Source organism: Melopsittacus undulatus, chromosome 3, assembly GCF_012275295.1.
Source record: "Melopsittacus undulatus isolate bMelUnd1 chromosome 3, bMelUnd1.mat.Z, whole genome shotgun sequence".
NCBI classification, from domain to species: domain Eukaryota; kingdom Metazoa; phylum Chordata; class Aves; order Psittaciformes; family Psittaculidae; genus Melopsittacus; species Melopsittacus undulatus.
In genome coordinates, this window is record NC_047529.1 from 84,412,580 (window position 1) to 84,440,477 (window position 27,898).

The 27,898-nt window shown below is 39.2% G+C and overlaps 1 protein-coding gene across 9 annotated transcripts in view; it reads left to right on the plus strand.

Annotated features, from left to right (window-relative positions):
• The window catches only part of QKI (QKI, KH domain containing RNA binding), a 155,807-nt gene extending 142,780 nt beyond the window's left edge, over positions 1-13,027 (plus strand). For 3 of the 9 annotated variants that reach the window (XM_034060701.1, XM_034060702.1, XM_034060707.1), the window contains 2 exons: positions 1,981-2,055; positions 6,645-7,038. In XM_034060701.1, coding sequence (XP_033916592.1) covers positions 1,981-2,055; positions 6,645-6,661 — 92 coding nt within the window. In that variant the 3' untranslated portion in view covers positions 6,662-7,038. Of the gene's footprint in view, positions 1-1,211; positions 1,942-1,980; positions 2,056-6,644 lie in introns of those variants that run through there. The other 6 variants (XM_034060704.1, XM_034060708.1, XM_034060706.1 and 3 more) reach the window with 4 other exon arrangements.
• The last annotated feature ends 14,871 nt before the right edge of the window (positions 13,028-27,898 follow it).

Below are 27,898 nucleotides of genomic sequence, written 5' to 3' on the forward strand. Positions count from 1 at the left end.
GCAGTTAACTGGTCAATATGAAACAATGAGTTACAACAGTTCCTTTCTTCCCTACCCTCTCTTCCTCTCTTTCTCTTCCATTTGTTCTGAATTGTGTATGACCTTGGTGCTTACATAATGTTGATTTTATAGGACTTTGATCTTTGTTCAGTGGCAATTATTGACTTAAACAAATTCTAAACATCTCTAATGAACATTAGACAGTAATGTTCAAAATCAGTATTTTGTTGAAAGTATTGAAAAAATAACTGTTCACTTACATGGCAAATACTTGTTGAAGTTACCTGTATGTGTGCATGCTCCCATGCTATATTTTTTACAGTAAAAAAGTAAATATATTTCAGGCTTCTGCCTTTCAGGATTAGTTAATCAATAATAAAAATTATAATATTTTAAAATATTAATAGGACAAAATATAGTAGGACAAATGTATGCAGAAGGTCTGTCTTTAATCAGCTTACAGTTGTCAGCTACCCCATAGCCAAAATACGATGAGCATATGATGATGTCATCATTTATTTATTTTTACAAACATGTAAATATCCTCCTGAGCTCCTCTACCCCCAGTCTGCAAATCCACTTGGGATATGTCCTGGGATAAGGTCACAGTAACAAGGATCGTAGTAGTAGCTGTCCGTTGCTGGTTAATGGCAAAGTCTTCTGAATTCAGTTAATAGCGAGTAAAGAAATACATAATTCCATAATAATAATTGAATATAATGCAGGGAACTTTTTGATTTTTCACAAAATTTTCTATAAAGAGTGGGGAAGATTACTCTGAAAATGGCATCTGAAACCATTGCATTCTTTTTGGACTTAGCTGTGAGAGCACAGGTGTGTTGGCCAAAACAGATCTCGACAAATAATCATATTTAAAATAGGAAAAGGCAGGAGAGAGTGGGGAGAAGACCACACTCTCGCTTAAGTAGCAGTAAATCAGTAGCTCTTCATACATATGCTCTATTATCTGCGTAATTGTATAGTTAACTGAATTAAATTAGTTTTTATTGAGTTTTATTTTATAATATGCTCATTCTCATTACTAGTATATTATATTTTGTCCATTTTTGTGGTGGACCTTTAAGATGTCTTAGCAAAATTATTTCTAAAATGGCAGAGAAATGCATCCCTATTAGTATTCTGAGGATATTGATGTTGGGATCAAATTTTAGTTGGTGACTAACTTTCAATTCCCTTCCTTTTATCTTCAGGTATGGCTTTCCCAACGAAAGGCTAAGAATTCAAGAACGGTCTTAACTGATCCTTCATCAGATCTGAATTTTAACAAATGCTTAGTTTTCAGCAGCCTTGAAAAAAGCTTGGCCTAGCAGTCAGTGACTTACTTGCACTTTTTTGCACATAGATTTAAAATAAAATAGTGCTATTAATTTGAATTAGCTCCTATTATTACAGAGTAGCTGTAATTTATGAGTGTATAGTAGTATACTGACTGCTAAGTGTTCTATATAGTGTTTGCTTTACTAATCACCTAATTCATTGCAGTTCATAATTAATGACTTAAAGTTTAAAATCACAATCTGTAGGCTTGAAGAATTGCTTTAAAACTTTTTTGTGGTAGAACTGGAAGTGATCCTAAGGTTAGCAGATAATTGTCAGTATTAAAAAATGGCATTATTTAAAATAGTCCTGCTGCAAGAAAGGCACTTCAGTGAATATGTGACTAGTAAAGCTTAAATGTGCTTGGGTCTAATAGATTTCATGAAATACTGTAATTTTGGGATTGTAAATGAATGGATTAAACAGGTTAAGGCCAGGATGTTTAAAATAAATGCAATATTAATCTGCACAGATAAACTTCTTTTTAAGATTAAGATTTGAAACTACTGTGCCTTAACTTGTTGCTTTTCTTAAAACGAACTTTTGTAGTTAATGATCATTTAAATCCATTTTGATAAACCTGCTGTTAATGTTTTCTTTGAATGTTTTCTAACTTTGTCTTGGTAATTGCAATTTAACTAGGTGCGGTGGCTACTAAAGTTCGAAGGCACGATATGCGTGTCCATCCTTACCAAAGGATTGTGACCGCAGACCGAGGTTAGTTTAGTTCTGCAGTTCTTGTTTGTAAGAAGTGCTTTGAGTGTACCTGAGATTTGCAACACCACAGCTGGTTAACCAAATACCTGGTTTTCACCTATTCATTATTTTTCCCCAAAATATGAACAGTTCATATTCTAAAGCTTTGGGAATGCTTGTGGTTTTAAAAGCATTTTGTAAACTTGGCTTTCCCAGCTCAATTAAATGGATAAGCTTTGTGATACATTTAATATAAATTATATAACTCATTCCCTTTTAAAAACTATTTAAAGATCCATCTGTATCAGGAAACACTGAATTCAGTGCTACAGTAATTAATTTGGCCATGTTTCCCCCTTCTTCCCCCAATTTGCTCATTTAATTGGTGTGGAAATATCAGATTGGTGTTGCAAAATAAAATGAATGGATGGTTGCTTAATGAGAAAGAAGTAAAGGAATAAATGCCTCCTGTCTGTGTCTGGAGAAATCTGAAGATTTAGATTCCTTTTTTTCCAATAAACTTTTGAGCCACTGTACTGTATATTATGGGGAGGATGCATGTTCTCAGATACCTGACTGAATTCAGAAAGGTAAGGGCTGTGAAGATAATACTTCAAAAGTTGTTTGAGTTTGAATTACTGAGGGTGGGGGAAGGGAGCGTGTTTTGGTTTTTTTGCCAAAATCTATTTCTTGGTATTTGCCTTTTGCTGCTAAAATGTGTAACCTGAAGGAGAAGCAACTTTTGAAGTCCTGTTGGTGAGATGACATCCAATATTTGGGCATCTCTCTTTAACCCTTGAATGGAAAGTAAATCTTCATTTTTCTCCTGTTCCTCAAGTGTAATGCCTTTGGACCCCTGAATGAAGTATTTAAGCTTATTGAGAAAAGTGATATTTTCGGTTTATTGACATTGGTTAGGAAGCAGTGTGTGGGATGAATTCTTATCCCATCCCTGCTGCTGACTCACTGTGGGTTTCAGCAAGTCATTTAATCTCTCTGTGTATGTTTTCCCATCTGTGAAACAAGGATAATAATACTTCCCTACCTCACAGGGGTGTTGTGGGGGTTCTTGTTTTGTACAGGCCTTTGAGGATGCAAAGCGTTATGTGCCAAGTATTATTATTCTGCTCTCATCAAAATCAGTCTTGTGCAGGCTTCCATGATATTGTAATATGCAAAAGCCAAATCCAGGTGACAGATCTGACATCTAACATTGACTACACTTCACTTCTCACAACCTTCCATAAATTAACTACAAGAAACAATACAGATTTCAGGCAATACAGTAAGAAGGGCCCTAATGGATAGTTGCTATATTTGTGCATATGATCTTAGGCTTTACAGAGAGTATAAAGCTGAGAACAAGACACTACTTAAGTTTTCCTGAAGACTGCTTCTTCTTTTATATCACTGCACACTATTTACAGCCCATTGGCTTTTTCTCATTTCTTGAGAACTCTTCAGTGGGCAATAGGGTATAATCATAGCCCATGTTTACCAAAAGAAAAAAGGGGGGAGGGGGAATTAAATAGAAAAAAAGATTAAAACGTATCTCTGTTGAGAGTAATGGATAGTAGGGATTCGGTTGTCTTTGAAAGCTTGACCAGTTTTTGCTAATAGTCTTTTACGATCTGTAGTGGTAGTTTCAGGTGACAAGTGAAACTACCTTTTTGTATAATTAGATATTTGCCTGAGACAACTAACTAGTAAGTATACAGATAAAGCACCAAGAGAGGTCGGGGGGATACCAATTTGTAGTTTAAGTACATCATTGTAGTGTTTACTCAATATTTTAAATATTTTACAAAGGGCCTAGATGTTTCATCTGGGTCACTTACAAGTAATTGAAAACAATTATTGGTATCAGTTCACCTTTTAAAATACAGCCAGTTTCTGATGATACAGTGTTCATCTCTCAATATTGCAAGCTCCCTGTCTTAGGTAGATAAATGCACATGGCTTATCTCCTGTTGAATAAGTCATGCACACCTCTCTTTTAGCATGAAAACCATGCAGATATTTCAGGAGAATGTTATTTTGAAGTCTTGTCTAAATAACCCAGTGTGTATTAAGAAATTTACACAAAATTAATTTTGCAACTGTACTTCATTGTATTTTGCATTTGACATCGTAGATTTCAGTGCACAGATGTAAGTTTCACGATGATTTTGAAGAGAACTTTGTTCAGCAATGAAACAGTTTCTTTTAATGTGCTACAATTATGTTGTAGAATTAAAATACTATCAGTATTTACAGTATTCACCTATTTGGTAGTTCTGTCACCAATATACTTCTGTAGCTGTAGCCATGAAAAACAATGTCAGCAAACCGAAATACTTTCTTTTTCCTTTCTTTCTTCAATACAGAACTTTTTTTTAATATAGTTAAATATTGCTAAATCTATATTCGCATTCATTGGGTCTAAAGTTGTTTTCATTTTTGGGTTTTTAAATTCTAAATCCACTTTCAGATGACTTTGTAGTACTACTGCATTCACTTTTTAAGTAGGTTTTATTCTTTGCATAGGGTTGGGGTTTTTTTCATAGATAAGCACTGCATTTAAAGCAAGAATCCCCAAATGTGTAAATGTTTTACTCTTGCAACTAAGCATTTAGAATTGGTGAAGGGTTGAAAAATATAGCTCATTTTAACTCCCCAGTTTATAAATACTACAAAATTGAATTTGATGCATATAACAGAGAGACTGACTGACTTAATTGTAATAAACTGTAAATGGTGTTGCACAGTTGACAAACCTGTGTGTACTGTAGAAGGCCAGAGACTTGGCAGAGGATGTATCACAGGTGTACTGGTATTTTTAAAAGGTAGCTTGCTTTGATTATAAACTCCACAAGAAATATTAATGCTGAGAATTTTCTTGAATGTTTTATCCAAACCAACTTTCACATAATTTATATATAAATCTTAATACCATTTAATCAAAATTGTAATCAGTATCAAAATGCTTTAAGAGTCTGTTTCTAGTATACCTGTAAAGTGGTGAGATTGTGCCACATAAGATATTTATTTTTATTTTTGCTTATTTTTGAAAGAGCCGTTTTAATTTAAAGGAATCCCACTTAGCATGATTCTGAAAAAAAATCAGGGAGCATGTGGTCTCATTTATGTTACAGTAGTAATTTTTTTGTAGTGTTATGAACTGTATCCTAAATGATAGGCCATTTTTATTATGTGAAAGTACATTAGCCCACAAGAAGGATTGCTAAATCAATGCTATCTGTGAATATTACACCTACTGGACTTCATTTTATGTAATGGCACAAATCTGACTTTGCACTGAATACCTTTCTCACTTTCATCTCCTCTGCCTTAGTCAAAATGGCAACAGTACAAAAACTTTTTATCAACCTCAGAATTTATTTTAGCTATAATTAAGCTGTTGAATGAGTCTTAAAAAAAATAAAAAAAAATCATACTACTGTTAAGTGGACCAAGTTTGGTGAAGGAGAATGTGAGAGAATGATTAAAGAAGGAACAGCTCCAGAACATTTGGAATGATAACTTTCCACTTGAGAACTTTTTTATGTTTTACTGTAATTTGTTTGTGGTTTTGATTTCTTTTTTTGGTTTGTTTTTTTTTTTTAAGAGAAAATAGTATTTACAGGTGGCTTCTTTTAAAATATAAAAATATAAAGCAGGAATGTATATGAAATGTCAGATTCTATTGTATTTGCAGAGTATTAGCTTTGAAAATGAATAAAGAGAGCTGTTTGTAGTTTTAAAATGCCTTATTAGTACCAATTAGATATTTTCTCTATTTTTTGATGTACTTAGAGCTTTTAAGTATAGACTTTAAAATGGCAGGACTTTTACAGTGTTTACATGCAAGTGCATTTTATAAGTGTCCTATATGTGTAAAATAGTATTTTGAATGGGAAAATGCTGGCTAAAGTAGAAGGCTGAGCGTTTTCCTGGTTCCCACGATGATGCCTACGTTGCTAGACTACAGTTTAGTATTGCTTTGTATCATGAGGCCAAGAAATTCCATGTTGTTTGTAAATAGAATAAATGAAAGGCAATAAAAAATTTATTGAACAAAAACCCTTTGTTTGGCCCATAGTTTGTTGATCCAAATTGTTTCTCTAAGTCCAGAATTCCTTAGATGACTCCATTCTTTTAACAACCAGTTATTAATAATCACATCCATCATTAATAGTTGCTTTAATGCTTGCACCTGGGGAGATACTAATGCTTAATAGCAGTCAGATACTGATGCTGTGCACTGACTGTTGTTCCAGAAATCTTCTACCCAGTTCCAAAACTGTTCATTGTTTTTTGTTTTCCAATTTCCTTCATCGACTGCTACTAACCATTAGTCGATAGTCGTATTTTATCTCTATTTCTCCTGTTAACCGGTTTTGTGGGAGCGGGCTTCTCCTTCACGTGTCCAAATCATGATGGAGGGCTGTCATGATTTTATTGCATTCTGTAGATGGTGTCAATCAGTATGTCAGAATTAAAACATGCTTGGTTTTTATTAGTTGTGATTAGTTTTCATGTTGTCATTAAGCCGTCACTAGCTGGAACTAATCTCTTCTCTATCTTTTCTTTCTTTTTTGTTTTGTTTTTTTTTGTTTCTAACCACCCAGCCGCCACCGGCAACTAACCTATGACCTTCTGACCTCTGAACTCTTCACCCAATGATGACCTGACCATGCCTGCCTGCTGATCAGTTAACTGGTAAACGCCTTTGCTTGCCTGTCTTCAGTGCAGCGAGCTGGGGCACTTGTCCGTTCGTCTTACCATCTAACAAAACAGACAAAGAAATTGTTGTCCTCCAACTCCGCTTTTTGTTGTTCTCCTGTTTGGGTGAAAGTGGTTCTAGAACCTGCACTGAATAGTAGTAAAGCAATAAGGTCCAACTCATCCCTCCGCACTGATCATCCTCTAGTGTCCTGCCCCAAGCGAACGGTAAGGAGGCCTCGCACGAGATGGAGACAGATGTCCCTTAACTACCCGATGACAGAGGCAGTTACTGTGAGAGACTTCTAGGAATATTTTTCTTCTCAGAAAAAAAAATTAAAAAATTAAAAAAAAAAAACAGAGAAACTAAAATAAGGAAGTCAAAGCTCTCTCTGAATGTACTGTGTGATGATGCATCATGCATGAACCTTTGGTCAGGGATGTCATTGGGGAAGGGATTCCAAAAAGTATTCAAAATTTGATATGCTGTTTAGTCACTACCGGTGCCCTCAAAGGGCAGATGTTGCAGCCTTTTTTTCTATTGCCTGCCAAATTGGACATTTTAAAGGAAAGTGTGCCATGAAATGCAGATGACGATGACTTTTTAGAGCTACGTTAATGCAGAGAACAAAACAGCAGCACTATTGAAATAAAATCTGCGTTAAATTACTTTAACCGTATTTTAATCTCCTCGGAAGATTACATGAGAACAAGGTACATGCATTATGTGTCACATTACTGGGCAAACTGTTCAAATATTTTTTTTAAAACCTCCCTGTATAGAAAAAATTTCATTAAGGATGTAAAAGCCATGCTTGCCTATTTGCTGTATACATGTAATGAAATTGTAGATAAAGTGTAGTGCATTGAAACAAAATGAACAAAAAAGTAGATACTTTTACTATACAAGGGTGCTGGTGCAGAAAAAAAAATATATTTTTTGAAATGTAGCATTTTATACTTTCAAGTGTTATAAAAAAAGAAAAAAAGAACAAAGAAACCCTTTATTTCATTAAATGATTTTTTCTGGTGGTTGTCAAGAAACAAAAGACCAAAAGAGCCTTTTAGTCTTTCTTTTTTATTTTTTAAGTATTGGAATAAGTCTAAAGAAAAGGAAGTGCCTTATTTTCTTCATGGTCATTTAGTCAAATGTCTTGTATAATCAGCTTCTCCCTCAGACAAGTTACTGCATGCCACTCAGTCGCCCAGTATGTGAAAGAAGCTGTGAGGGAAGACAAATGATGAGTTGACCATATTAATTACCTGATTTTTGCCATAACTAGTGTGATGTGACTTTGCCAAAATCTCATTTCATAAAATATTTGTTAAGGTTTTGCCAAACCAGCCCATTGGTGTTTCAACCACTCTACTTTTTAAATCATAGCAAATGCCATACTTGTGCAATGTAAACCAAAGGGTTCTGTGATGTGCTGTCTCATGCTAAATGAGACTATTAGCTGACAAAAGTTTTTAGAGCTGGAAGTATGTCATTTTTGTTCAGGGATGGAGATGAGTATTTTTGCTTTCAGTTGGAATAAATATACATCAAATATAGTAGGATTTGGCATCACCCAGAAAACTGATGTTCTGTGGGTAATGAACTCAAAAGTGCTTAGCTGGTTTTCAGTGATAGTCTGAGTATGTCCCTCGTTTTCACAAGCAGCTCCTGCACTGACAAACAGCATGCAAGTTAGTTATTTCAGCTCTTCCTTGATTATTGTTAGATTTGCCCACTGGCTTTTCTTCATAAGATAAGCAGGAGAAAGACATCAGTTAGTTGTTTGAAGTCCAGCTGTACTTTATTTTTAACCCTTATTTCCACGAGATTCATACAGCTGGGCAATTGTAAGAGCCTAAGCTGTTGAACGCACAGTATTTAATTCTGACAACATTAAGTATTACTTTGTGTGGGGCTCAGAACTAAGCTTGGCAAATATCAGGTGATAACTTTATTCCCCTCTTGTCAACTTATTCTCCTCCTGCAAATCTTCACAGCTTCCAAATGAAAGGTCAATAGTAAGCTAAGAGGGCTTACATTTTTTAGCACCTGCATGGTGACCTCATCTTACATCTTGTCTCACCTGGAAATAATTATCAGTTTATTTACTATGCAATAGACATTCATCCTTCGTATTCAGCTAGCTTTTTGTTTATTGTGCCACTGGCTTTGTCTTCCTGTTACACATACAGTTGTGTTGATCTTATTTACAGTATATGCTGTGCCATTTTGATTTTATTTTGGTTGGTTGGTTGAATAAACTTGCGACACTCAAACATTTGAAGAGAGATTTGCTAAAACAATACCAGTATTTGATCCAGTTTCATCTCAACTATGATAAAACCTGGACATTTTAGATGTTTATCAAAGGTCTTTTACTGGGGCAGAGGGGAAGTGTATGAAATAGATGTGTGACATGTGAAAGTAATGTTTGCTCTGAACAAACTTCTGAAAATTTAGTTGACAAAATTTTGGATGAACTTAAAAAAAAATAGCATGAATTTTGAAATCTCTGAATGCCTTGGTTCTCAGTATTATCATTCTTTAATTACTTTTTCTTTATTAAAATAAGTAGTTTTAAGACTTCTTTCTGACAGTATTATGTAATTTTTTTAGAGTGGGTAGATGGGAGTGTCGCTTGTATGTAACCGTACAGATGACATGTATTTGTCTATTCTTTATTATCTTAGTAGTTTCATGCAATGTATGTACCATAACCAACCTATTGCCTATGAGAAACATGTAAGATAATGTATTTACAGCCATTGTTACAAGTTTATAATGTATTTTTCTATCTTGTTTTATATGTATGTTATATAACATTCAAAAGAATTTTTTTCCTGATCGAGAAAAAAGGATACAAAATGCAAAACCCACAATTTTGATAACTGAAAAATTGCCAATTGTTTTGCAGTACTTTATTATATTGGGAGTGTTGTCTTCTTGGGCTTTTAGTTAGCTACTGGATGAATACATTAGACATATTTGGGTTTTAGTTGGGTTTTTACATAGCTTGCATTTAAATTCTTTGGTTCTTTGCTGTTTCTATTAACCCATAGCATTATTTTAATAAATGTTATAATACCAACCTACTAACTCTGGACTATGTCTGTTTATTAACCATTACATGTTTAATTAAAATAAACAAATAAAGACAGAAGAATGTAAAGTCTTGAGTTACTGGACTAACCCTGAAGAACGTGACCACAGATAACACAACGTGACTTGTTTTTATGTTGTTTGTCAGCTTGACATTCTGCACACTACTATTAAGTTGGCTTTGGTCATTCTGGCCTTTTACCTTGGGGAATAGGTGCCAGTAGAAATGGGAACAAAGTAGCATTTTTTGAGGCATTCTTGTAGAGTCTTGCCACTTGCCTTTCAGCATCTGCATTACTAATTCCACACTTTCTTTTTCTCTCTCTAAAATAATTACTGTCGGCTCACAGCAGAAGAGCAAAGATGCCTGTATATTGGTAAATCATGATGGTGTACAGAAACCAGTTTGATTCTTTGTTGAACCATTCAGAGGTTGCAGTTAATCTTGTAGTAATTTGTGATTTGTTGGTTTTGCACCTGGTTCACTGTTGCATCATGCGACATTTCTAAGCACAAAATACTTCTAGATAGAATTACCGTACATTGAAACCTGGAGGTTTTCCTTGCCACAAGTGCCTTATTTTCTTCCTGCCACACGGTTTTGAACTTTTGTTTGTACTTCTGCTATAGTCTCTCAGTATTGCGTAGCTCAGGGGAGTACAATTTCTTGTAAACCAAAGGTCAAACCAGATCATTTCCTAATGACTGCAGAAAGTACAAAAATTCACCTATCACTGTATTACCAAGCAACAGCCATTTCAGATTCCAGGGCTGTCTTTATGTCATCTTTATCCCTGTGGATGACTGTAGCAACATGAATGCAGGGAATTGAAATGGAAAAAATGCTGTTTTGAATGTACATCTATGCAAATATTTTTACAGAAACATTTTTCTCCGAAAGCTTCTGCTGCCTGAGGCTCCTTTACATATCCCCAGGTTTTTCTTCTAGATTTGTAATCTTAACTGGACAGTGATTGCAGCTAATGTCAAGGGAGATCCTCGATGTAGATAACTCTTCAGATATCAACAGTTTTTGTGAAAGCTTAGTCTTCTCCTGGAGATAGTAAAAATTCAGATGAGTCTTTGCATCTGTTCAAATGCCTTCTTTAATTTATGTTTGAAATTACATATCTTGAAATCCATGTGATATAACTTTAAAAAGTTCACACAGTATTAGTAGGAATTAAAATAGAATGCATGTTTATAGAGAAAAACAGTCTAGCTCTGATGAAGATGTTAGTTTTCTAATGGTATGTAGTTTTACTTGTACAGGAATCTTTCTTAATTTAACAGATCATGAATACCTTGCTATTCTAAAAGTCAGCCACAGGGAGAGGATAAATTTAGACATTTAGTACAGATAACATCAGGACCTTTTGGTTGTATAATGGCACAAGTGTCCTTTCAGAGTCAAAAATTTATATTCCTAAAGAATTTTGTCAGAGGCACACATCTAAATTTGGTTAAGTGCTCTCTCCAGTTCAGGTGAAAATATTCAGATGGGACAAAAGATTAGTATTTTATGTTGAAGTATACTTCTGTTCCCAGAAGTACTGCATTTCTGTAATATTTTTATTGTATTTTTATTAGATATGAAATACTGTCATACTTTGTCCACAGTGCATTTTCATCTCATTCTTCATTATATGCAGTGGTGAAGGTTGCTGTAAGTTTTGAAGCACTGATAAGGTGAAGGACAGCAAAAAAGGAAAACTCTAAAGTCAAAATTTTATATTAGCTGTTGTTGTCCACCAGATGTATTTCTCAGTTTACGTAAGCGCCTGTCTGAAAATTTAACTATTTTATGCTTTGTCTGCTTATAGTAAAGAAATGAGTTATTTTTAGAGCTGAATTTAAGGATGACTTCAGTATTGTTAAATCACTGAAGCCAGGTTGTCCTATATTATTATTCTGGGGTTAAATTGTCCTAACATTTGAAAGATCATACATTCAAGTCAATTGGAGAATTGCTGTTTGATCCAATCAAGTGCGATTTATCTTAAGGTAAATCTGTTATTTTTTTCATTAGGTCAGAGTATAAACAAAAACATCACAGAGCCTTTCAAAGTGAAATCTGAGCAATGCTATTCACATCTTTAAAGTGAACTGCTGTAGCAAAGTACAACAAATTTGGCTTCTCCAAGAATTTGTTGGGTTTTTGTTTTGTGCTATCAATCCAGAATATATTTTATAAAGAGTCTTCAGGGCCATCTTTGGAATGTTTTTAATGTATACTGACAACATTGATACTTTATTTGAACATACCTTTAAAAAGTAATCCCAAATCCATATGTAACAAATGGCTTACTCCTAGATTGTACTCTTTGAGGGGGACCACTAAAAATCTTTCTGCCCTGAAAATGCAGGGAAACATGGAAGTGTGTTGCCATCCATTAAGAAATCGCTTTAATTTGGAGGAAACTTACTTAAAAATATATGAAACCTGATTTTTTTGTGTCTCAGTAAAAATAGCAGCCATCATAAATGGCACATTGTACAGAATGGAATCTGAGTAACGCATTCCTAGGTCTGGAAGTACATAATTGTTTTTGGAATCTATTATGTTTTTAATAAATTTGATATATTTTTCTAAAACACTATTAATGGAACAGTGTCCAAATAACACATGGTAATCAATGTTGAATCAAACTGGTTAACAAAAGTACAGTGCTCTTCCTTCTATGTGCCTGCGCACTAATTGCAGGTGGTATGGTTCTGTGTAGGAGATGGGTGTTAGGCACAGCAGGTCGCGGTGCTAATTTCTTGGTGCCAGCAGTTCAGATGTCCATCTTTGACAGCAGACTAACTGGGAAGAATCTAATTCCCAAGGCAAAGATTAACTGAGATGTTAGAAGAATTAACTGAGAAAACGGCAACATCAAACAACATACATACATATATGCTTTGACTTGTATTCTGGCAGTTTGTGTGAAACATTTAAGGTTTTGTTTGTGCAAAATAATGTATTCTGGAGGGGGAAAACAAACATGGACATTGCCAAAACACATGTAAATAAAACACCATTTATGACTGTACATTATGTGCAATAAAGTAACTGGAAAAAGTGCATGTACTTTATCCTCAAAAGCAAACTGACAGCTCTCAAAGCTGTAGCTATAGTTCTATTTTCTGAAAAGTTAAATTTTATTCTGTATCCAAACAGCAGAATAAAGAATGTACATTTTTCACACTTCAATTTTCATTGATGCTTTTAGCAGTGTTACAAAGGCTGTTAATTGTTGAAGAGGCTTAAATTTTCATGGACATCTGATTACCAAGGTATTTTTTGCTCAACAGTTTCTTGTTGCATATGCTGTTTTTGTTTGTAACTGTAAATAAGGCAAGTATGCATTACATACCGGAAACATGCAGAGCACATTTTGAATGTAGATTTATGGATGCACCGATTCTATCAATTTCTGAAAGACAACCAAGTGATTTTTATGTTACTGTATTTCTGTAATCAATGTTAAAACTGTATAGAGCAAATTAAGGAAGAGGAGTACTACTTTGTAGTAAAGCTAGCATACCTGTTGGGTGGGGGCTTCTGGTTGATGTAGAAAATGATAACAAATCTGACACCCTATCTAGTATGAATCAAGTGAGAAACACTCTGGAGAAGAAATAGATTCTGATCTTTTTAACAATTTCAGTAATATTTATGTGATGATAGTTTAACACAATTTCTTTACCAGGGTATTCTTTGCCTATGAAGACTTTCTGCTTTACACTGTTCAAATGAAAAATGGTTTGCTTCAGATGTAAATGTACAGTGGAAATACGGCATCTTCAGGAGTCTGGTAGAATAGAGGAAAGGAAGATGAATACCAACATTTAGTCACACATCCTCTCCTGTGCTTCTCCAGGAAGGAAATAAAATTTGCATACTTGGCATTACAAATAGCTTCCATGATGAATCTCAAACCAAGTGGCAGCATATAGTTATATCTAAGCTAGCTTTAATCTCAGTAGTTCACAATATGTAGAGATGCTATTTACCGTGTGCCACTCCAAGAGGTAAAGCAACCCTTGACATTGTTGTGATTACTTTGGATGGCAATACAAGCATGCCTGTGCACTGCAGTCCTGGCTTGAAGTGTGGGCACAGCCTCACTTTCTGTGCTGTACCTGGATGTGCAAACCCATCTATATTCCTGGAAAACAGAATTGTAATTCCTTATCTCTTGCACTAAGTCAGTAATACCTGTTTATGATCCTGTTCATGCTAGGAACAGCATTTATTGGTCTACAAAATAAAGTTAGAAGTGGAATCTAATGATTGGAAAGTTTCTGTTGATAGATTTTGCTACTGTTCTACCAATGCTTTCTGTGTAGGTAGAAGGTAGCCTAACATTATGTTTCCTGAATGTTTTTACTACAGTTACTGTAGTTCCCTTGAGGAAATGCAAACTTAACCATTATCTGTGTCAAAATAACGGGAAGCATTTGTACCAAAGAGTGCAAAACTCGGTGTCTGAAATTACTGTTTGACATTCAGGTCTACCAACATAAGTAGACATTATCCAGTTGTTTTTCTCAGTCTCCCTGTTGAGTTCTCAAACAGTTAAACAGACAACTAACAGCTCCTGATGAGTTGAACTCTTAAAAATTATCAATCCTGAGTAACCAGTAACTCCCTAAACTAGGCATTTTGAAGTCTTTGTTACAAAATAGCATAGCATATATTTGCCTTTTTTAATTTGTCACTGCGTTTTCAGTATTTTTATCTTCAGCAACAAACAAGATTGACTACTTCGAATAGTAAACTGAATAAACTCAGTAGTGAGGTTCAAGAAAAAAAAACATCAAATAGTGGCATGTCTTTTGACATGGCATCATTTCAGCAGCTCATCACTTAAGTGAAGGTACTTTCAATCTTGGATAATTGTACATCGCTTATGAAGACAAGAGGCTAAGTAAAGAAGTTACTTTTGTTAGTGGGAGCCTTTCAGAATGAATTCTGTGGATTTTCACTTCCGTAAGGGTGGCCTTTCTGAAACAGGTGTTACTTCCACTGCCTGAAGCAGTGTTACTTCTGGCCTGCTTTTATAGTCTTAAATAACAAAAGTGAAACCCATCTTTTATATCTGGATCTTTTTAATATCATGAAAAATGTGCTGATCTCTGCCTTGCAGGGCAGTGTTTTACAGGGATATTTTTAAATTGAAATTACTACAGTAAAACAGGTTAAGTGAACAAGAGTATTATGGGAAACATGTTAATGTATTATAAAGATACTAGGATCGCTATTTTGGAGTCTCACTGTATTACATGCATTAGAAATGCACAGGGTAATAGTAGTGTAGTATTTAACTTGTTATTTGCTTCAACTATGGCTTCTGTGCGGGGTGGTTTTCATGGGACCTTGTACAGTTCGGAGGAAGTAAAATGGCAAGATACTGCAAAGCGCTCCTGCATACATGCTTTTACATGGAGCACAGTGTTTTTCAAAGGGAGGTTTTTAGGTCTTGGCTTCAGATTTTAGGTAATACATGGTAAAATAGTGATGCAGGAAGCATAGTTTGTTATTCTCTCTGGTAATCACCAAAAGTGAGGGTGGTGAGGTACTGGAATGGGTTGCCCAGGGAGGTTGTGAATGCCCCATCCCTGGCAGTGTTCAAGGCCAGGTTGGATGAAGCCTTGGGTGATGTGGTTTAGGGTGAGGTGTCCCTGTCCATGGCAGGGGGATTGGAACTAGATGATCTTAAGGTCCTTTCCAACCCTAACTACTCTATGATTCTATCTGTTACCAATTCTGAGATTCTTGGATGTTAATTCCATGGCAAAATCCATGCTTTATTTTTAAGATGGGTGCAATCTGGAGATCCTCACATGCATACTACTCAAGTATGTGTCTGGATCATTCATAGAGGGTGGATCCGGCACTGCAGAGCAGGGCACAAGGCCACCACATGGATGCTCTTGTATGACTGTTCCCATATCACCTTAGTGAAGATTTTGATTTTTCTTTTTTCCCTGAAAGCCAATGAATGAAGCAGATCAGATTTGTTTCTGCGAGAAAGTAAGAAATGTTTACCTATCTGCACTGAAAGAAGATAAGGAATAACAGTAATGTCAGAGCTTTGAATCCTGGCCTGGACAGCTGAATAAAATTACTTTGGACTTTATATGAGCCAGGAGGAAGACAAACCAAAACGAGAGCAGCACTGACAAGTAGCCTGTGCTATGCTGACAAGATGTTCATAAGAGTCTGTAGGCTGGAATTTTAAGTGAAGAAAAATGCTCTCTGTCCTTGAAGAGCTGGTTTGCCATATCTCCCTCTTATCTTAAGCAAACTTGTTAATTTCTCTGTTGGAAATATTTAGCTTCTTCAGCCTAATTTGAATTTCATGTTCTTTTCTTCTAAGGTTCTGCCCTGCCCCCTTCTGCACTGTCTTAAATTTCATAGACATTAAGAGGTGGCACAGTTCATTCTTGGTATAGAAAGACTACAAGCAAGACTTCAGGTCTAAATCCAGGATGTGCAAGTGTGACATTATTTAGAAAGGCTGTCTTAAATATACATGACTCCATTCAAGCAGATGGAAGAGGAATGTCTCTATGGTGAAGGCCACAAATATAACACTTGGAACACCTGGGTTTGAGATGTTCCTTTTATTGCTGCTGATTTGTGCAGTTTTGACAGCATCCTTGTAGAAAAAACACTCACCTGAAGTGGGAATTAGGCCTTATTCAGGTGTCAAAATATGGAGCATGATTACATAGGTTTTCATAAAAAATGTCTTTTATGTTATTTCATAGAGAAAGCACCATGTCCTTATCTTCTGTCTGGTTTTAGCAAAGACATCAACAAAAAAGAAATACCTCAGTACCCAGAAACAACATACCTGGCTTGAGTGCAGAGGGAAAAGTACTGTCAATAAGTCCCTGTCTTCCAACCACACCTATAGTTAGCCCAATAGTTTAGCTGCTTGGGTATGTGTCTCATTTTCATGTGCACAATGTGTATGATCCTAACTTAGCCTTTTGCATTCCCCAGTTACCCATAAAGAGGCTCAGTACCTTTTCATTCAAGTACTTTCATTGCTTTTGTTCTGAATCTTAGTACCTCAGTTCTCCATCAGTGAAATGAGGTTAACAGGAGTATCCCAGCAGAGCGTCAGCTGTGGATGATGGCATTCAAGATTCTGGAGTGCTCAGATAATACAATGCTGAGTGCTCTCTAGTATCATCACAGTGTCCAAGTGTCTTACAATCTGGAATGTACTTAAAAATAACGCATGTAAGCAAAACAAAATACCTTGACTTCTTAGATAAACCCATGATATAAAAAGATTACAGAATCGCGTAGGCTGGCTGAGTCCTAGTCTCAGACCAGATTACCCAGTGGGTACCAGTAGTACCAGAGATGGCTGTCTCTTGCTTTGGTTTGACTTGTGCTCATAACTGTCTCCATCCTGCAGGCTCACTGTGGATGGACTGAGCTGCATCCCAGCTTTTCACAGTAAACATGTCCAAGGAGAGGGGAAGCGACAGAGATGCAGCTGCAAGGAACAGTGCTGCTTTGTCTCTTTGCCAATGGAATGTAGAAGCAGGGAATCCTGATTACACTTGGGATCCAGGGCAGGCAAAATGGGATTGTATTGCAAATCCACTTGTTAGAAGTCAGATTTTCCCAGTGCAACATGGGAGACAGGCATGGCGATAGTACTAGAGTATGTTAGCACACCACTTTTTACTTATTGGATTGTTAGTATTGTCAGTCTTCGAAATACCAACCTTGTTTAAATTTTCTGCTGTGTTTTGGGAAAATGCCTACTCCAAGAACTCTTTGGCATTCACAGAGCCTACTGGAGAGTCTAGCACACAGATATTCTCTCTGATTTTTGCGTGCTGAGGTTGAACAACTTTGATGTTTTGACAATAGCAATCCTGATACCATTACAATACAGTGATGGTTTAACACACTATGCCCTTTACAAATGTAGATCTTTTATAATACGCAGTAAATTCAAGGGGCTGGAAAAAGATGCAGTGGGGTGGCATTCAGCGTTACTCTGAAACAAAGGTGCGTGAGTGTTATTGGATGTAGGAGAGGATACTTGTGGTATACACCATCTCAGTTTGAGAGCTGAACTTAAAAATCAGCTGCCTCATTTTAATCCACATCCAGGTGGATGTTGCCTTTTGTTTTGTTAATATGGTTCATCCTTAGTGCAAAAGTTAGCATGCAAACACCAGATCTTCTCTGCAATTATGTGTTTTAACTCTCAGGCTACCGTATGATGTTTGAAACTGAAATGCCTTAAAATAATTACCTTTGATGCAAGATCAACAGTGTGTGCAGCCTCAGGCTTGTAGCTGTGAATGGTTACATTTGGGATGCCAGTTTTGCAATGATCTGTCCACTTGCTTCTGAGGGAAAGAGGTAAACGCGGTTTGTGAGACAGAGCTTTGGGTTTCTCAAGCAAGAGCCAGCGTTAGCAGGTAGGTATAAACCAGAATCATCTCATACCACCAGCCCCTGAAAAGCCCAGTATTAGCTGATTTATCCTTGGTCACACTCCACTGCAAGTCAGCTGGCAAACAAACACTTCTGGCCAGCCTCAGTACAGTGGGAGGTGGAGAAGTGGGGATTTAGCTTTTCAGTCCAGACACTTCAAACGTTTTATCTTGGTGCAGTAAGCAACTGCATTTTCTTAGTTGTCATGTACATCACAGTGATAATAATAAATTACATTAATGAAGCAGGACTCTCAGCTGCTCTGGGCTTGTCTTCAGTCTTCTCTGTGTGAGGAAACCTTGAAATAAATTATTTCCATTCTGGCAAGTGCCTGTTTTAAAACAGAAGTGAAACCAATGAATGAACTAGTCAAACTTCTGGCTCTTTTTAGGAGGGAGAGAAACAGTAAATAATGTTGCCTTAGAGCAATTCCTCCTCTGTCATCCCTTTTCCCCTTGCAGTTTGCTGTCACTAATCACTGTGAGCCAGACTGTGTATGTTGAAGAATTCTTCAGACGGAGTCAGTCAGGCTGCTCATGTAATTTGTGATGTGCACAGACAGGGCCATCAGGCCCTGTGCTATTAGACTCATTTCAGCTGTAAATTCTGGGTGCAATTCCAGTGCCGTCTGTTTTTTCTTTCTTTCTACAATGTCTTTTCCTTCTCCTTTTTCTTCATTCACACACAGAACACTAAGAGAAGGAAAGTAGCCGTTTCTCTAACCAGCAATGCCAACATGCCTTGTTCCTTTGAGGAGCTCCTTGGGGCAGTTTAGCAATGTTTCTTTGGCTCTCAACATTCCTTTCAAGTTAAGAGCTTCATTGCTGACAGGTTGGGAAAGGGAGAGCCGCGTTGCAAAGGCAGGAACAAAGTTGCATCAGTGGCTCACGGCAGCAGGAGTGTCTGGTTCTGCCGGTGATTCAGCCGAACCACTTGCTCTGCTTGCTTATTCCAGCCACATACAGGCATGTGCAGGCAGGGAAAGTTCCCAGCTTTGATTGCATTTGAGGAAAGGACCTGCTTGTGCTGCCACAGTGAACTCTGTTCACTCAGAATAAAACCTCATGAAGCACAATTGCCAAGATCCTGGGATGAAATACTTCTGTTTGATCCTTGACCCTTTTTGCTCTTTTTATTAGGAGGAAAAGAGTCATTTATGGGAGGGTTTTTTTCTCCAAAATTTAATTATCAGCTTTGATGTGTCTATAGTGGGTATAATGGTGGAGAATACAAGGTCTTCTGCCTATAAACTTGTGTATAAATAGCACTTTTGTTTCACGGGTTGGAATAATGGCTGAAGAGACGTACCAACAATGCAGTAGCTCTTTACCTTTGTACCAGACCAAATAGGCCTGCAGGAAGAAAAATATCACTTATGCTTTGGTTTTAGGCTGAAACTCACTCTGTGCAGAGGTCTAGCCCAGGGCAGAGGCCCCACTTAAATCCTGCTAAGCTCTCAGACAGTTCTTCCAGTTTCCCCTATAACAGGTATAAGGATCTGGAGAGTTTTGCATTCTGATCGTGGTTAAAGACATGTAAATAATACCTTTACAACTCAGGTATGTCTTAAAATATGCAACCTGATGGCAGACAATTCCACTTTATTGTGCAGATACTTGTTCTGAACCACATGTCTGGTAAGTCATGAAATATTAATGGCCATGTAAATCTCCTCTTCTGTATCACAAGCTTTTCTGTGTTCCTGACCCCTGACTTCCTTTAATCATCTCCTGGGTGTGTGGTCTGTTACTATTCTGAGATATCTTGTGAACAGGGGCAAAGTAATTACTTGATCCCTGCCTGCTGCAAGAATCTTTTTGAAAGGAAAATGGATAACTTCAGAGACGTTTCCTCCTTGCATTTAAATCAGCCCCACCTGCTCGCTTCACGAGCTTTCTCTTTTGGTGGTCTGAATGCAGAACTACTGTGTTTGGTGTTATTTTCATGGCTGTAAAAACAGGATTCATGGATCTCCTAAGTCATCACCTGCTCTTCCATAGATTAAATACAATTTCTGGTCAGACATTTTCTCCCCTCCTCTTCCTTGGATTTTGCTTTAAGGCAACCTTATAAATAAGCTACAACTTCAACCACCAGACGTTTTATTGTGATTTGTTACAGGAAGGCCAAAGATCTTTCAACCAGCAGCTGTAGTGTTTGTTAGTTACAGGGTTATCTTAGCCTTGCCCCTAATAGCTAGAGGCTGAATTAATGCCTGAAACATGACATTTTTTAAGAACTGGAGCATGTATTTTTGATAGAATCTCCTTTCTGTTCTCTGCCTGTTCTCTAACATCCCAAATACTAAAAACAATTATGTTGCTATTGTGGAGAAATATGGAAATGCTTCCTAGATCCCTGCCAAACATAGGAGAGGTCAGTGGTTTGATGCCATGAGGGTCTGACAACCAAAGGAGAAGCAGCTGTACAAGCAATATGGCTGGGGAGAGAGAACTAATCATGGAAGAGCATTTTCCATACAGGAGCTATTTTAGTAAAGCAGCATGATGAAAGTATAGACGTGAGTAGGTATTTTTACAAGAGCTTGTAGTGACTGCCAAGAGCATAGTGTAACACAAGGGCAATAATGACCACACAGTTTAATACAAGGTTATTACATACTGACCCACAAGTGGTTTCTGATGCAATTTTGCCCAAGCACAGGAGTCAGCAATGCAGCACCAAACCCAATGCTTTTAAAATGGTGGTTTCATGTAGATAAGGAGGTGGGAGAGAGTAGCTGAGATCAAAATATTCATTATCAGAGTAGATAAAAAGGAATAGGGGTACCTCAGATGTTTGTCATATCCCGACTTTGTAATGCCTGGGATGAAACAGAAATACTTTGTGGGGCTCTGCTGTTCGTGTGTCATTTCTGAGGATCAGGTGCCAGCCTGGAAGAAATCCACATGGTGAGTTTTAAAGGAACAAACACATCTATCTACCTTCCCCTTGATGTCAGTCAGCAGTTAGGTACCTACATGTATTTAAGGGCAAAGAAGTCTGCCAGCCACCACTTTTCAGACTGGGTATCATTTCTGTTTTTCCAGCCCTTGCCTTTTGTCTCTGTTTTCCAGCTGCCCAGACTCGCTCTTCAGTATTTGCCTTTCTTTCACTTTCCTGAGATCTTTTTTCTCCTGAAATGACCTCAGTGACTTCTGGGCCCTTTGAGAAAGGCAGACCAGCAGCTTGGCTCACGCAAATGGCAGTCGTGAAGCAACGTTATTCAGTGGTTTAAAACCTCACAGCCTCCAGCCCTGGGACCACCGGTGACTTGGCTGTGCCCTGTGGCAGGGAGTGGGAGCCCCTCACGCTGTGGTCTTGGGTAGCCTATATGCCACCAGCTGGTTAATACTGTGGGAGCTGTAGAGAAAGCAGACAGAGCAGAGAAGCCAGAGCATCCCTCCCGGCCCTTCTGTGGCACTGAAGTGTTTCAGCACAGAATGACTTACATTGCTTGCAATTGCTAATTCTGGTTTTGGAAAGAGGTGGTTCTGATCAGCTGAAGGGAGCAGTGAGTAATCTTTGTCTAACTAAGCTGTGAGTCACTGTAATGAGCAATACCAAAAGTGCTCATCTGCCCATCTCATGGTTCTTCACTTGAGACTCCAAGTCAACCTGCAGCCTTGGTGTGCCTCAGGGCTTCCTTTTGGGCAGAGGGTACCCTGGGACAGTGGTTTTAATGCAAATCTTACTAATGGGAGGAATGCTTTTGTAGTATCCATATATGATCCAGCACTCAGTATAAGTAATTAGGAAGCTTTCCATGGTTTCTCTATATTTGGCATTTCCCTCTAAAGCTGCAGAGTTGGGTTTTATTTGAATAACCCTTTTGTACCCCTCACCACCAGGACTTCAGCTGCAGATAACTTTCATCTTGCCCACAGAAACCTGTCCAGCTGGAGCTGATTAGGCTAATGTGCAGCAACTTGGCAGAGAAGCACATGGGATTGTCTCTGGACAAGTGGCCCTGGGTTCCTGGGGACAGCACAAAGCATGCCAGCCCTCTCTGTCTTTCCTGCTCTCCACCCTGCCCATACCATAGCGTGGGACAGTGCCCATCTCGCCACTTCAAAGGCTGCTCTGCTTTGCCACCTTCACTCCCCTGAGTGAATGCATGTCCTCAATGTCTTCACTTGGTTTTAAGCTCCACCTGTGGTATCAGAATGCTGGGGATTATTAAAGCCATTTGCCTCTGGTTTGAATGCAAGGCATGGTGTGGCTTGGCTGCATGCAGGAAACTGCGCCACTGGATGTTTTCAGCAGCTTCACAGTGCTATTTAAAGTGAAAGCACTTTCATCTGGAAAAGGCAAGGATGAAGGTGAAGGCTAATAATGGAAGTTTATAAATGCAGCTGACATTCTAGTGCTCCATGTCTTTCATGCCATCTTTCATTTGCTCTGTTCTGGTGCTCAGTCTTTCTATTTTAATGCTGTTGTTTTTGCCCCTGTGAACATAGTGCTTCAGAGTAACTGGGGTAGCTGAGTTTGATCTGCTTACATGCCTATGGGTGTAATGTGGGCTGTTATTTTAACCCTGCAAGGGAAATGATCTATGAAACCTCTATGGTGAGCTGTGCTGAGGGACAGACTTTCGTAATCTCTGGATTATACTGAAAACAGTTTCAGGAGTTAAGAACTTCAAGTTGTTATAGCTCATGGGTGTTAACACCACCACAACCCACCCTCCCTTCCCCCCCCCCCCCCCCCCCCCCCCTTATAATGAAGAGCTTTTTAATAGAGATCCGTCCACATAACACCCTTATATGGGTGGGTTTTGTTGGCACCAGCAGTGAGGTGCCTGACTCTAGTCCTGGTCTGGGCTTCTCAGCTCAGCTCCCTCCTTCATGGGCTGAAGGACATGGGCAGCTGTAAGGGCAGTTCGTCCTAGATTAGAAGAAAAATCTAATACAAGTATGGGAATTGTTCTCCAACTCTTTGTCCTGCCCAGGCCCTCCATGTAGTTGGCTTGGCTGGACATGAGCCCTTTAGACAGCAAAACCAATGCCAGGTGGAAGAGACTTGTGCTGAACCTCTCTTGAACCCCATGGCTAGTGAGGTAGACAGCAGGATCCTAGTCCTGTCTACAGCCTTGAAATAAGATTACCCCTCCTGTCTATGGAATTTCTCTGTCCCTCCTGGCTCTGCTCTGCAGAGTGAGGGTCCATCCGGGAGAAACGCAACAATGTGCACAAAGCTAACTGGCTCCTGCTGAATCCATATTTACAAATACATGTATTTGTGAAGCTGACCTTCCCCAGTGCAGCTCAGTCATTGCCCTTCAGGTCTCTAGGCATTTCCTACCTCACGAGAACAGGGGAAACTCCTCTGCCCCAAAATTCTCATCTAAAGCACTTGCTCAGAGGTAGCAGGAGGCAAAACAGTGCAAGCTCTGCAGCAAAACTCATGTCAGAGGAATTATTTCAAGCAGTCTGTACATTCCTTCTACTTACAATTTATTAATAACAGTCGGAGAGGGAGAAAAATAACTCATTAAACAATCAGCAAGGCATTCATACAGCATTATTGAGATCAAGTCTCAGAAAACACATGAGGCTTCACAAATATATTAAGTTTTATCTACCCAGTTAAGTCATTTTACACAAGAATGTGAAACGTAATCCAGCTGCCCTGTCTCTGTAGCTGCTGCTCAAGGGGAAACGAATTCAGATCCACCATAATCTGAGTAAAAGGTTCAACACCAGCTCCATTTTATCAGAGGGGAAGGAGCAGTTTCATCTCATAGTTTCAGCAGTCTGCCTCGTGCTTCTCTATTCCCTAGTGGCCAGATATCAGAGCAAACTGGTTAAAGGAGTCCCCTTCCAGGGGCTGGAAAGCAAAATGCCTCGCTGTGAGACCTTTCTCCCTTAGGAGAAAGCTTTAAAAAGTGGAATTTCTCCGTTAGCCCAAATCTGTATTCTTGCTCTAATCAGCAATGGGCAGTAAGGTGCTGGTCCTGGTTTTGCCCCTCGGAAAGGGTCTGCTCTCTCTCCAGTGTTGGACACCTGCTATACTTGCCTCCCAGGCACACTACTACATGGTGGGATGATATGGTTTTGTTGAGAAACTGAAGCTCCCCAACACCCTAGCTTCTCACCCCCACGCTTTGTCTTCTGAACCTCTGCTGTTTGCTTGTGCTGTGTAGTGATGATCCTGTATAGGAAATGGCTTAAAAAACATCACAAAGGCATTTCTAGGAGTAGTGAAGTGTTCAAAGGAAAATTCTCGGGAAGTTGGAAATATGGTGGGAGGGAAAATATAATCTTTCTCTCATTTCAGATGAACTTCTGCCTTCCTTGAAATTCCTGTGAATTTCAAAGCCTTTGATAGTCGTGAAACATCAGAGAAGCCTTTATGCTAAGCAAAACCTGTGTGAAAGCAGCACTGCTTCTGATCCCACCAGGAGCTGCTGCACACCCCGTTCCTCCTTGTGTTTGTCAGCCCCTCAGCCAATGCAGTCAATCTGCATTTGTTTGAGTGGTCGTGGCTGACCTCTTACTGTCCTGTTTATGATGATGCTGGAGCAAAACCCATTACAGGACTTCCCATAACGGCCAGTGGGCCACCCTGGCTGCTCTGCTGTAGGCCAGCCTAGCTGCTCCACAGGGATGGCTGCACTGTGTGCCTTGGGGTGCCTTTCATGAAGCAGAGTGCATAGCACAGCTTGCTTTTATCCTAGCCTTCTTTACAGGGTCAACATCAGGCAGAGACACCATGGCAAGCGGCTTTCCTGGGAGAGCTCTGATGGCACCAGGCATGGGTGGCACACTTACAGTCAGTCACAAATCACTGTGAATGCAGGTTACTGACAAGGACAGCATGACTACCATGAGCCAGGGCAGCCACCCCTTGGGACAGGTACAGACTGTGTGATAGGGTAGGGATTTTCTTCCCCCTTGCATAACCAACAGCAGGAGACTATGAAGAAGGTGTCATAGATACTGCAAGAGCTGCAGCATTGGAAAATGACCCCCACAGGCCCCTTCTGAAGGGGAGCACTGATCTGTATCTGAGAGCAGAGCAATCCTACCACTTCCCACACCTTGCTTCCCAACCACTTCCAGCAGCACTTGTAGGTGTCCTACCAGAAACTCCTTACAGAAATGTTGCTGGCAGAGAATATCATCTGGTTGGTCGAAGGAGGGAAGAACCAAGAGCAGAAGTTCCAAGAGGGTGTTTTCCACCTGGGCAGTGGTTATCCTGTGAAGACTGATGCTTTCATGTGTTCTTCATTCAATAGGATGGAAAAGGCTGCCCAAGTGGCTGGGCAGTGGCATGTCCAGGCTGGTCCCAGGCTTTGATGTGCCTCTGCCTCATGCTTCCCTTCCTCAGGCCCCAGCTGAGTGGAGAAGCTGCAGCCTAATGGGGCAGACCATGGCATGGGCACCCCCAGAGGAAAGTGTACAAAAGCCAAGTAAACAGCATTTGGGACCTTGCTGGAAGAAGGCAGTAGGAGCACTGAGGAGCCTTCTTGCCCCCACAGACTGCAGGTAAACCAGAGTCTGCTGCATGAAGAGCTGCAGGTCTGAAATAGTCATTTTCTAATCTTTGTGGTGTCACTGCCAGTTTATACTTACCTCATCTCTCACAAATGCAGGCTTATTTGTATTTGACCCACCCATCTAATTGGTTCACATCCAGACATATGTGGTCCACAGTTGTGAGAGCATATGCAAGGCCTGTCCACGCTTCTTTCTTGTCCTTCACTGTGTCAGTTCCCTTGTAACCTTCAGGCTTTCCATCCTGATTAATTTCTCCTGCCCCTTCCTCCTGCTGCTTTGCACCACGCTGCAGTTCAGAAGCTAGTTTGTCTTTTGCCTTGCTCCAGCATGGTTCCTGCCTGTAGCTATAGATTTTCTCTCAAACAGGTAGCTCAATTGTTCTTAAACAAGCTGAAGAAGTATTGGGCTATTTTTGGAGCAATGCAATGTATTCCACGGAAAGTGAACCTTATGCTTTCTCCTGGAGCAGTGTTGAGAAGTAAGTTCTTGAAGTGAACCAAATGTGTTTTATGAGCATGTGACTGGCACAGAGCACACAGGCAGTGACTTTTTCCAGGATAAACTGAACTAAGGAGTGGGGCACTTTGAGTCTTTTTATTTTCTTTCATTTTCTAAAGCTACATGGGCTGAGTTGGTGCCTTTGAACAAGGGCAGGTGTGGTACACAGCTGGGCAGGGGTGTAGGCAGAGCTGTGAAACACATCAAGAGTCATCAAAGACCTTAATGACTTTCTTTTATATAGACTGCAGAAGGACAGTGTTATGACTGGAGTTATATGGACCAAGGTCAGGGTATGAATTTGCAACTGAGGCAGAAGGCTGTAAAATAAAGCAACAGCATTGTCCAGTTCTCCACATGACTAATGAAGCATCACTTGATAATGCTGATTGTCACTGCCAAACACAAATTTAATTGCAGCTCCTGTTCCCACCCTATGGTGTTTATCAAGCTGGTCCCTTCCAAAATGGACTTGCTTCTGCAGAGCCAGCAAACATGACTTAGCAATTAGCCAAAGGGCATGCAGAGGAGGAAAGACGAGTATCAGCTCAAATTAATCTCCACCCCTTCCATGGGCAGCATGCAGCGTTTTCTGACTGAACTGTGTTTGAAACATGGTGCACTGTTCTCAGCTCAGAGGACAGAAATAGGATGGCTACCTAACATAGATGCAGTTAGGTAGCAGTAGGGCTACCTTCACATCACGCTACTTGTTGTATGATAAAAGCATTCAGTATCTGAGGCATGTGTGGCAAGGGGAGAGGAAGGGAAACCATGCTGAAATCTGGCACTATGGCAGGGTGGTTTGAAGACAAATCCTATAGAAGAAACAAGGTAATTCAGGAAAGCTTTATTTAAAGTGATAAAATGAAGGTCTGTGGGCCCACCAGGAAGGCTTCAAGTCATATGATCTGAATGGAAGGCAGAGGAGGCTTTTGCAGCAATAACCAACAAGGCAAGGAGAAAACCTCAACATAATAACATGGCAAGGTCCAACACCTGATTTAAGACCATCTTCTGTCTTTCAGAAAGGGGAAATCCAATCTGAACAAAGCTAAGAAGAAGGAGAATTAGATACAGAAGGTAAAATGGTAGTTGCTTGCCCTTTTTGAATTTGTAAGAGCTTGCAGTTGAAGAGGTCAGAGTACACAATGGGAAAGTATGTATCAGAAAGGCTTTCCTGAGAACCAGTGGGTCCATTGGGTGCCCAGGGTGGAAATACAGAACCCTGCAAGAAAGGTCTTCTAAAGAAGCTAAATGATTTTGGGATATTGATCTTCACTGCAGACTAAGACAGAGAGACAGGGAAGCAACCCCAAGCTGCTGTCATTAAGTAGTAAAAATCAAGGAACAGTTGGCCTTGCAGCAATCAGCCATCCCCCCACCATCTGACAGCCGTCAGCCTCCCTACAGAAATGTTCACTGCCTTTTCACAAAAACCTCCTATGGGGCTTCTCATTTTTCCTGCATCTCACACGGAGCTTCATTGTCTGTTATGTGTCACAGCTTTCAGATGCTTCGGAAACGGAGGTGTAACTAAAATGCCATGCACTTAGCAGATCTCTGTATGAGACTGCTGGACTTTCCACCCACTGCAGA